Source organism: Leguminivora glycinivorella, chromosome 14, assembly GCF_023078275.1.
Source record: "Leguminivora glycinivorella isolate SPB_JAAS2020 chromosome 14, LegGlyc_1.1, whole genome shotgun sequence".
Lineage (NCBI taxonomy): Eukaryota > Metazoa > Arthropoda > Insecta > Lepidoptera > Tortricidae > Leguminivora > Leguminivora glycinivorella.
This window is the reverse complement of record NC_062984.1, coordinates 8696979-8709314: the sequence shown is the minus strand read 5'-3', so window position 1 is coordinate 8709314 and position 12336 is coordinate 8696979. Positions and strand designations below refer to the sequence as shown.

Sequence of the window (12336 nt, the reverse complement as noted above, 5' to 3'; positions counted from 1 at the left end):
TTCGAAACGTCGGGGTGAATTGTAAATTCAGTATACGTGATATAATCCGTTTCCATAGTTATGTATTTATCTATTTAAGTATGTATGTATATCGTCGCTTAGCACCCATAGTACACGCTTTGCTTAGTTTGGGGCTAAGTCGATCTGTGTAATGTCCCCAATATTTATTTATTTATTTTAAAACTATGAGACATAGATATAACTATTATAAATTGCATGAGTAACTGTCGCGGTAACCGAAGACAATATTTTGAAGTATATTTGTCAACATGTGTACATATATGTAGTAAGTACCTATAGGTGGTATGGTCCCTATAGATAGTTAGTAAGGCACCATGAATATCATAAAACAATCAAGTAAGTAATAGAACTAATATAGTATTTTTCACACAAACCAATACCCTGTTTAGACTTCTATTAGTTAACCTAGAGACAAATAAAGTCCATTAAACTCTACTTTTCGCAATTGTATTAAGCAACTTTATTGAAAAAAAACAGTAGACTAGTGTTCCTGGCGAATTATGGACCTATATGGAATACGTTTGTAATATTTGTATTGAATACATATAATCATAATTATTATCTAATCTGTACGAGTAGCCTATAACGTAACGGGAACAAGTGCAAAAAATATAGTTAACACGTTATTGATTCAAATAAAACGAGTATGTATAAAACCAATTCGTATTCGTTCGCTAAATTATTAAATTTCACCTATTTTTTAAATACAAACCGGCACGGCAATAAGTCGATCGGTCCGCCGGCCGTCTCGTGTGTTCAATACCCGAACGGTGCCGAAGTCCGTGCGTCCGGCCGTCCGGCCCCGAACGCGCATTCGGCACTACACGCGCGAACGGCACTACACGGGAACGGACTTCGGCGGGTTCGGGTAGTTCGGACGCTTAGCACCGCCGGGGCTAAGGGGCCGGGCGCACGGATCGGCGGGTAGTACCGAATATCCAGAGCCCTAGTTGCTATAGGCAAAGTGCGTGACAAAGTGGCGCTGACTGTCATTAAAAACTACACGTCATCTTATGGGCTGTGAATTTCCAACTTTAGTGATAACGGCGGCCATTGGAACTAATTAATATGGAAAAGCCGATAAAGTGAGAGAAGCACCGTTTAGCACATAGCGAATATGGTGGAATACCTACTGATGAATTAGGAGTGACTATTGTCCCAGATTTGTAAGTTCACATTTTTGACACATTTGTTTTGAAGTATGTTGCGATGTGGCTAAGACGTATCGTTTGCCAAATCTAACGATTAAGCTAGGAACATACTACGCGGACGTCCGTCGTAAAACGACCGCGACCGCGACCGAACAGTGTGCACGGAACAAAACATCCAGCGAGCCAGATTTCGAACGGACGTCCATGCGCTCAAGGCCACGTCCACGTCCGTCGACCGATAGTTTGCACGGTTATGTGTAATTTCATTGCCCAGATTCCCGTCCGCGGTCGATTCACGACGGACGTCCGCGTAGTGTGTTCCTAGCTTAAATTTCGAATTGGTTGAATCGATTAGGCCCTATGTTACAAGGAGGTGCTTAAACCACGCTTAAACAAATATACGATTTCTATTAACTTAGAGAAATGTCATTTGAATCGAAATGACAGACTGCCACAGCACTAGTTTAAAAATAAATATGAATGATAAATGACATAATAAGTAAATCCTGGGTGATACTGATAAATTAATATCGTAAAATACTCACTAACCAAGATCCGCAAAAATGTAACATGTGTTAGATTATGTTTAAAGTTAGCGAAATATTGTTTTTAAGTACTTGATATTTTTTAATATTATTACAGGATTTTATTTAAAATTTCATTAGGTTGCGCGAGTTTACGTTTTGAGGACGCTGTCATGTGTCAAAAAGAGGTTCTTACAAATCTGGGTCAATAGACTACCTCTAGATAAAGTTAGAAATGTATATGTTAGTGGAAGTTTTAAAGTTGCTCCAATAACAGACAAACTTATAGAAACCCGTCTGAGGTGGTGTGGCCACGTTATGCGAAGAGGCGAGGAACATGTAGTTAGAAAAGCACTGTGCCTGCCAGACTATGGTAAAGGTAAGAGAACGCCCCCTTCTACCTGGTGGACCAGCATGACTAAAGTCCTACAAGAGGAAAACCTGCCCGACCCGACAACCCAGGACAGAGCGTCCTGGCGCCGTAGAATTAGGAGAGCCGACCCTACATGAAGCGGGAAGAGGGAAAGAACAAGAAGAACAAGAGGAGACCTACTGATGAATTAGAAATGGGCATATTAAACACAATATTTGATTTCTCCATTTTTATTTATATAACAATCGTAAATACTTCCTAAATGAAACTTCCAAAATAATCGATATCACAGTTAAACATATTCTTGCAATAAAAATAATAAAAAATCTGCTGATAGGTAGGTATCTCAAAAGCATGCAGTTTTTAAATAATTATTGTGATTCAGAGTTATAGAAAATATGTGAGTGTGCACGGGAAAACGTCCCACTTTGTCGATTGCTATGAAGCCGCTTTGTCGGTTTATTCATATAATGATACAAGTAAATCTCGCCTTAGTGGTAACCGACAAAGTGAGACGTTTTACTAAACACACTCACATATGAGTTAATTCAGTAATAGCATATTATACTAATCTAACAAATACTGAGGTAATATAGGCTTAGTTATAACCTAATCTAAGTAAATATGTAACATTAAAATCAATTCACAATATAAACTAAGGTAGGCATCTAACTTTATAATAATCAAGAAATCATTGTTTAAATGCTTTAAATTAAACTATCGTATTTGCCATTGGACATAACTCTTCTCACAGGAACTGCCATTGGACATACCACTCTTACAGGAACTGAGGAAAAAGTTGGCTGAATATATACCTACCGCAAAAATAAGTGATAGTAGTATATCGATTTTGTATAATTGCATTTCTACCACACTGTGCACTTTTCTACCGGATTCATTGGCGAGCCAAGCGGGCACTTGAACTCCCTGGCAAAGTCGTTGGAATTCGAGAGTGTTCCGATGACGCGGAAACGGCCTGGAGAGTGCACGGCCGTCTTGAGCTTGTTGCGCATCGCTTCGGCACGCATCGCGCCGCACCATACCTGTAGTAACAACAGTTTGATAGGATAAGAATAACCCCCTTATAAAAGTTTACTAAAGCCGCTAATAATCGTTAGTCCCACAAGCGGCTTGTCGACTTTTGTACACGTTTATCAAAAGGGCACTGGTCCCACCGCGAGCTAGTAAGCTATGAGCTATCGGCTATAAAACGAACAAAAGATAATCACTCCCGTGTAAATAAAAGAGACACGTCGATGTAACTATAAACATCACCGCTGGCGGTGAGCTATCAAAATCGCCGTGTCTCTTTTATTTTCACGGGAGTGCTTATCTTTTGTTCGTTTTTATAGCCGATAGCTCATAGCTTACTAGCTCGCGATGGGACCAGTGCCTAGGATGTCTTCCAATTTGTTTCTTCGGGCAATTTTCATTTCAAGGTCAATGTGGTGGAATGGCAAATTCCATCCAAGCAAGCGGCCTGCCAATGCATGGGTTGGATTATACTTTTACCTTTTGTATATGTAACAGCGACTTACGTAGCTAATGCAAATTCCTATGGCAGGTGAGAATTTTCTTTTACTTCTTAATTTCTCAGGGTCTTGACTCTTGAGAGGGTCCAGCCAAGATGCCAATGGTTAAATACAAAAATTCTGTGGCTGAACGCCCACAGTACCATAGAAAAGAAAACAACAATCTATTTCTATCAACCTTCCATACTATAAGTAGTGTTACATTGAGACATTTGCCAGCGCAAACAATTGTGTCGCTTAACTTCAAACTCGGGTAAATCCATTCTGCTATACTTAAGGTTGATTATTTTTCAGATTCTATACATATATTTTTTATAGATAATCAACCTTAAAGTAGAATGGATTTACCCGAGTTTGAAGTTAAGCGACACAATTAGTATCTTGACTGCCCAATCAAGAGGCCTACCCAAGTACCCAGCTGGCCTAGCTGAAATGGCAATCGTTGACGCTAGACGCCAATCAAAAGCACGCACGCAAACGTAGTCTGGCTCTGTTGCGCCAATACGGAAATGCGATTGGTTGTGCATTTGGCTACGTTCCCAGGGCTCTATACTAGTGTTACCTGCGCAAAGTTAAGGAAGAAGAGTTGCGTATGTGTATGGTTGAGGCCGGGTAGCGTCTCATCTTCGACTCCGTTCTTCTGGACCCAGCGGATGTAGGCGCGGAAGGCTTGCTTCACGCCGCCATTGTCGGCTATATTTTCACCCTGGAAATTTAAAATACAAATGAGCATGCTGTCTGACCACCAAAAACGCAAGTTGAGTTGAATTCGTAAAGGTAATGTCCATACCTAGCCTATTCTCACCTATGTGCCAACACCATTGAGCTTCCTGTTGTGTAAAAGCACCAAATATGTCAACTGTCAATATTGCATGTCGAAAGCTGTTTCTAGTTAGGCTGGTCTGTTAGTGGTTACTAGAAGTGCATGTGGTTGATCTCCAAAATACTATTCTCCCCTGTGTGTTAATACCGTCGACTTTAGGCACCCCTTAGCAACCCTACTGAGTTACCTACTGGTGAATAGGTACTGCTAAAATGCTTCGTTATCAGAATCTGGCCACTTATTGAGCTTAAGTTAAAAACGACAGTGTGTGGGCGTTTTTTCTCACCTGAGTGTTGACACCATCGAGCTTCATGTTGACTTCAGGCACAACGTAGCGGCCATACTGATCTATCAGACACTGCGCACGCCGATGAAACGCCTCGATAGCAGAGTCTGACCACCAGCGGTGAAGGTTTCCGTTGCAGTCGAAGAGGCGACCTTTGTCGTCGAAACCATGCGTTAGTTCGTGTCCTACAAATTGATAATATGTGCATTAAGTTTAAATCTGAGCAACCCTGTCTCTGGTTCTTTTTGTTTTGTGAGATTCTACTTAAAATCTATGCTGGCATCACTTGTATAGTTCGATCAGCCATCGACCCCAATTATAAAATGTAGTCCCATTGAGACAAAACAAAAGTTAGTTTTATTCAACCCACATCCAGATAGAAAACAGGAGTTCTACCTACTTGTTGTTTAGCTTAAAATTTCTTCTTACCAATGACGATACATATGGTGTAATACCCTAGCACTACGGTAGAATGGCGGTTGTAGTAGGTATTCCTGCCGGGAACATGATCTGCACTTACAAATAGTGCGATAGGGACGGCCTGCTATTTTATCGTCTATCGCGCGACCATGCTTCCCGTGCAGATCACAAATCATTCTTGTTCAGGCTGTAGGTACTTATAATACTTTCGCGTTCAACACCGCTAGGTATGTGGCTTCTACAATATCTTTGTTTCCTTTCTGATTTCCTCTTACCAATGACAACTCCTATGCCTCCATAATTGAGCGAGCGTGGAAAGTGGCGGTGGTAAAATGGTGGCTGGAGTATCCCAGCCGGGAACATGATCTGGTTCTTGTTGCGGCTGTAATACGCGTTCACCACTGCCGGGGCTGTGTTCCATAACGTCTTGTTAACTGGCTCGCCTATCCTAAAACAGTCACATTATATCACAAATGTCATAGACGATTACATGGTGGGTGCAAAACTATTCAATTACTTAAGTAATTGGGGCAAAGGAACAATTTCTACCTAAGGAACAATTTTAGTGACTATTTACAAGCTTTATTATTCAACTTGCCTTGTATATGTAGTAGAGGTATGATAGTGTGCTTCAAAACGTATAAGATAAATTTGACCCACTTCCCGGTTTCCGATTGAGCTGAAATTTTGCACACATATGTAAATCACGTGGCAATGCAATATTATGGTATCATGGAGCTGATCTGATGATGGAGCAGAAAGGTGGTCATAGGAACTCTGTCATGAAACGTCATATCCGCATCGAGTAAGGGTTTTAGAAACGTTTTAGAGGGCAATAGATGACTGTTGAAAGAAAGGTACAGTCGGCGATAAAAGCCAAAAATGATATTTTTGCATCTTATTAAATTCTGTGTTACACTGCTGCTAAAGACCTCTCCTTTGCCTCTTCCAATCGACTCTGTCATCATTGGCACCCACAAAGCCCGACTTTTCGAGTGCATGCGGCAGTGACTTTAAAACTTTACCAAACTCTTACTTGAAAATAACATATATATGATATTAAACAACTTACCGAGACTGTTCCATTTGCGTCAAATGTTGTAAAATGTTAAGCGTATTCTCAAAATACTTGTCAGGGTGTATTTTCACATCCTTATACCTCTGATCCAACTCTTTCTTATTCAAAATAAAATCAGGATACCCTATCCTTAGCATCATGGCGTCCACTTTTTGTGCAGCTAAATCTTTTGTACCATCATCTATCCAATCCATCTTATGTAGCAGTTCTCTGAAGGATTGTTGTATTTCTCTTGTCATGGTAAGTGTATCGTTTTTGCTTGTTTCATCGAAGTGCTTTCTTACGAACATGGATCCAAGAGCCATACCCATGTTTGAGTTCACTTGAGATATGCAGTTCTTCCAACGAGGTGGTGATTGTTCTCGACCAAACAAAATGAAGTAAAATCTGAAAATTATTTACATATTTAGTACAACATCTAATATCGATATCGTTTCAAATTCGTAAAACAAGACAAGTTATATTTGATAGTTTTCAACAGTACCCAGGAATAATGAAATTTTGGATCTAGATAATGTTTTACAATAGTACGTTTATTTTGAATGTACTTACTGTTGTTTGGCTGACTGAAATCGATCATCAAGATTGTTGACCCTGTGCCTGACAAATCGCCATAACAAATAGTTAGCCAGCACCTCTGGATCCGTCTCATCGATCAGCTTTACGAGGTGCTGAAAAATTCAGCCATTTACCCTCAAGGAACAATATAGTCATTTTTAGACGATGCATAGTTTCATAAATAAAAAAAATACTTTTTAAATTAAAGGAACTAAACAAATTAATAAAGGAAGAATTAATCCCGATATATATTTTCAAAAAAATTAAAAACAGAATCGTAGTCAAGTCATGAAGTTTGATGTAATACGCACAGATGGCCCCATCATATTAGCACCATTTTTCAGAAAACGAAGAGAAAGGAACTTTTACTTACTTGTACATAAGTGAGTGCAAAAAGTACTACAGTTTCATGTGAATGGACGGTTCTGTTCATGACGGCACACAAGTATCGTCTCCATCCAATCTCTGGCACCAACTTCTCCAGTTTACGTAGAGTCATTCTCCGGTAGAGTTCAGATACGTTTCTCCTGTCTTCGGGAGCTGATGTTATATTTGCCAACCTGATAATTTAAACTATTTAAGATAAGTTCAAAGTTTCTGGGTGGATGTATAGTATGAATTTTCTGAGATGGTTTTTTGGCTTTTGCCGTAATCTGTTGAACAAAAGACCTTGTTTCTATTATTCACGGCGGCTAGCTCCCGTCTCCACGGCACGCGCTAAAGTCTCATTGTAGTTAAAAAGCAACTATCATGATAGCAATAAGGTTCACAATAAAGGATTTCGTTAGTAAATATTTTCATAAAACTATGTCCTTAATTAGATAAAATTGTACTTTACTTTATTTCAAAATCGATGAGCTTCTCTGCACTTTGCAATACATGATTATTATTTCCACCCAGCAAAAGAGCGATTTTTATGAGGTAATGTTTGTATGCATCCAAGTATATGTTATTGGAACTTTGCAAAAAATATTCTCGTGTAGGTAAACCTGAAAACAAAATACTGTAGAGTTTAACTACAGATTTAAATGAACTGGCTTCGCAAGAAATTATAGTTATTTTCATCACATTTGCTGTTTAAAGTTCTCATTGCGTCTACGTGTACTGAAGAATAATGTACTATTTTATTCCCAAGGGAGTAATAGATTTAGTTTTAAAAATGAATACAATCCATACAATACTTCAGGCAAAGGATGTTTCAATCAGCCAAGGATTTTTTTTGCACAACTAAAATTTTACTATTAAGCTATAAAAAAATATTACACGGTATGAAAAATGCATTTTATTTATGTTTTACAATTATTTCAGTGTGTTTTACATATATTTTGTAAATTTCACGTAGATAAATCGTTATAATTTGCAATCTGGCAGGAAATTGTGACGGCCATCTCCATTTGCGCTTGACCGCGTTGCCATAGCAACGGGCAGTACAACACCGCCATTTATTGAAGATTTGGCCTTATGATTTTTTTTTCTGTGTTTTCCTCTCAAATGTGATGAAAAGCTTTTAGAATTAACTTATCAAAATGTAAAGTTCATTTCATTGTAAGACAACAAATTAGCAATGTTGCTCTATACGTACCTCACACACTTAATGATACATACCTAAGCTCGTCTGGTCGAATTGAATAACGTATTCGTCAGAGTTTTTTATATCCGGTCCTACCCACTCAGAGATTAGAATATCATTATTGTACAAACGTAACTTTGCCATAACATCTAGCCAGTCAAAACTCAACGGTAACCAAATGGAGTCAAGAATAGGCCAACCTCCAAATAAATTCAAAAGATCTAGAAGCGGTTGATGTCCACGTTTTTGTAGTATTTCGTAATTCATACATGATTTAAATAAAAATTTCGCTTTCAATGCTGCATCGTCAGTTTTAGTAAAATCGTCTGAAATAGGTAGATTAGTTTTAGTATCTCGTTTTGGCCTGCTTTTTCTCACGGTAGATGTATGAGTACCTTTTTGAAGCAACGATTTCAGTTTCGTCAATTTTCCTTTTAAGCTACGTTTTTTTCTCTTTCCATGTTTTTCTGAAATATCACTATCTATTTTATTATGCACGTGTTTCACTATATTTCCTTTTCTCTTCTTTTTGAGTATTTGTAATAAGTTCTTAGGTTTCGTGTTATTGGCTTTTTTAAATAAATCTCTTTCTTTTCTATGAAACAAAGTGTGGATACGATTAACGATTTCAGGTTTCTCTTGGTCGGTTTTAATCCAATCGTATCTGTATCTTCCATCAATAGAACTGTTTAGTATTTCACCAAAGTTACTAATATCCATTGTGTCTATGTGAAGTTTATTGTTATCATTATTCGTATTCTGGTAACGATTCGTCTTAGTTGTATTTAGGAAACCATAATTCACGTCCAGGTTAGCTCCGGGATATTTGCTTGGAAATGGTTCATGGAATTCCAGTAGATCCTTAAGTACAGCATCGAGGTTTTCTCTCAGCATTTCGAAAGTGTCGTACCTAGAATATGAAGCACAGTGAATGTAGTATCATTAAAGTTATGATAAGGATACATAATATAATAAATGATTAACTAGCAATGAGAAAAGCTTTAGAATGATTAAAATTATGTTTCAATCATGGCATTCTCAACAACCGCAAACCTTTCCCGAGGAAATGGACCTCTTTGTAACATACCCGGCTTTATCAGCAGGAATAGGGTTGAGAGCAGCCCAGTTGCCGCAAGCATATTGGTAGAAGTCGTGGCAGGGGTCGGCGTCCCCGTCCATGTTTCGCTTCATGATGCTTGCTTGCGTCTCCCTTATAGCGGCCTTGTCGCCTTGCCCTTTCCAGAATGCTTGGATACCTGTACCGATTAGAGAATTAGTTAAAAATTAAAAAAAAAAATGGTTTTTTACTTATGCTATGTCCATTCGTGAATTTTAAACCTTATCCTCTCGCAATGCTGCATTGGTGCTACGGATCTTTAGATCTCATTACACTCGATACGCCACTAATTGATCTGTTCATGTAACAATTTGGCGTCGTTATGTAATTGGAAAATCACCGTAGAATAATTTTAGCACGACAATAGGGCCTTAACCTTGATCGATTTAGGCCAATAGTCAATTGGATAATATCTTTGACAATCATGTATTGTTGATGAATGCGACGTCGACGCAGGTGTACAAAAATAACCTTCCTCAATAGGTTAAGTTATGACGTCACGTAAAATAAAACAATGCTGCAAGCATGCAGAGACAGCAGTCTCTGCTCTGATACATGATGTTAACTTTGACATTTTATTAAGTCAATGCCAAGTTTGAGCATTAACCGATTCATCCCTTTAGACAGTTAATATTAATAAAAATGGTAAATAAAGATTCTTACACTTCGTCTGTTCGTCTATCCGTCTGTTTCTTAAATAAAGTACCTGTATGCGAAGAGCTCGGCTTATACAAGTGCAGCACGGAAGATTCCATCTCTCCCTCCTGGCTGGTTGAGGATCTTCTCCATCACGTCATCTAAAGGGCCGTCATCCCCGTTATTTGTCGTCTGCCCGTACATCTATTCTGTCTGTCCGTCTGTTCCTCCTGTTATTCAGTACGACAGTTCAGCTGCAGAGAAAAGTAGAACCCCTTGCATACAAACTGGCTCTACCTGTATGCGACGAGCTCGGCTTATACAAATGCAGCGCGGAAGACTCCATTTCCCCCTCCTCCAACTCTGGCTGGCTGCGGATCTGCTCAACCACGTCGTCTAGGGGGCCGCGATCCACGTGGTTTCGATGCTCGGCGATACTGTGTCAAAAATGTTAAAATTTTGACAGGCCAATTCCGGCAACTCACCCCAACTAGTCGTAAGTTCTACAACAGAGTAATTACATTGATAGAAGTAGATTCTACGATTTGCTATTTGATTTGATTTATGTTCACGGTAGATCATATAACAAGTCCTTATTGATCTGAAGGTCGGTTATTAGAGGTAGTTTATCTTTTCTTGTGAAATGATCACTAGAATATTTACAGGGTCGCCGGTCGCACTTAACGCTGTTAGGTGGATACATACCAGTTGGCGTGATGGCCAAATTGGCCAACCCATCTTATCGAGAAAATATTGCCGTTTATAAAAATTACATCCTGTCTCGACCTGTTGTACGAGCTGATACGTACGTTTGAAATGTTTCTTCCTGGCTGTTGTTTTCCGCGGAGTCATAAGAATAGTCCTCGTAACTCTCGCCGGTGCTCTCTTGACTATGCTGTTGGACCTCGTGACGATGAAAGAGGGGATCTTCCCTTGAGGAAATAAAAAAGTAAACCCAGTTAAAATTCATAAAGTTCGGTAGTCAACTAGGAACTCTTACAGTTTCGCCAGGTCCGTCCGTCCGTCCGTCCGTCCGTCCGTCCGTCAATCACGCCGACAAAGTGTTGAAATAAAAAGTAGATTTTTTTTTATTAGCCCCTTTTTTCCTTTTTTTTTGTCCGTCAAAAAAAAGGGACCCCCCTACACGTAAAGAGGGGAGTATTTTTTTTTCATTTCAACCCTAACGTGTGATATATTGTTGAATAGGTATTTATATTTAAAAATGAATAGGGGTTTACGAAAATCATTTTTTATATTGTTAATATTTTCGGAATTAATCGCTCCAAAAGTTAAAAATGTGTCCCTCCTCTAACTTTTCAACCATAAGTTTAAAAAATATGAAAAAAATCACAAAAGTAGAATTTTATCAAGACTTTCTACGAAAATTGTTTTGAACTTGATAGTTTGAACAGTTTGTGAAAAAATACGGGAAACTACGGAACCCTACACTGAGCGTGGCCCGACACGCTCTTGGTCGGTTTTCTTATTAATATTTAAGTACTACCTCTACTATACGAGTGTAAGGTCAAGGACCACATTGTAGTGCCCGTGGTTTCGAAGAAGATTGGCTAAAGTTGGCTCCACCCGAGTATTTCGAATATCAGGGGTTTATGGCATAACTTTGACGCAAATGTACAAAAAGTTCAGACAAAGAAATCAATCAAATGATCTTACATATAGTCCTGCGATGTAAACGTAAATTTGCTATTACGTTTTGGTCTAATTGCAGTAATTGGTCCACTCACTCCTGTCCAAGCGTCCCACAAAAAGTCACTACTCACTGGCTCTTCTAAACTTCTTTTAGACTTAGAATGCCCTTGCGCTTGCATCAGCTCTTCAGACGGTATAAAAGAGGTTTGGAAACCATGGAAAAGGTCTCTCTCCTCGGGAGGGATTCCTTCCAACTTGTTGTAAACTTTTGGGATGGTTTGATCAATGAATTGAGTGTCATCTGCAGAATCCGAGTCACTGATTATGAAGCATGTAACGAGGAAGGTAAGTAGTACTAAACATGCGACGATTGTCAGAAGATTACAGGTGGGGTTTTGTTTTATTCCATGGGGTGGAATACACGCGTCTGCCCGCTTCATGGCAGTTTCCGACTGACGGTGTCAGTTCTGAGTGACGGATATTCGTAAGTGGAACAGAACATCATACTACGCAGCAGCTATTGTGTGACCATGTCGTTGGATTTGCTACGTAAATTGCGAGCAATCATGGACCGGTGCGGTGCGTCGCCGGTACTAA

General features: G+C 39.2%; 1 protein-coding gene across 1 annotated transcript; it reads right to left on the bottom strand.

Annotated features, from left to right (window-relative positions):
- Positions 1-2289: 2289 nt before the first annotated feature.
- Positions 2290-12179, bottom strand: LOC125233522 (neprilysin-4-like). Its single transcript, XM_048139574.1, has 15 exons — positions 11764-12179; positions 10899-11021; positions 10387-10526; positions 9424-9592; positions 8732-9246; positions 8372-8662; positions 7605-7755; positions 7140-7326; positions 6761-6879; positions 6203-6595; positions 5729-5809; positions 5406-5578; positions 4711-4895; positions 4164-4307; positions 2290-3112 (listed from the first exon to the last, which is right to left on the bottom strand). The coding sequence occupies exons 1-15, from the start codon at positions 12177-12179 to the stop codon at positions 2936-2938; spliced, it is 3264 nt and encodes a 1087-aa protein (XP_047995531.1). The 3' UTR covers positions 2290-2935.
- Positions 12180-12336: the final 157 nt, after the last annotated feature.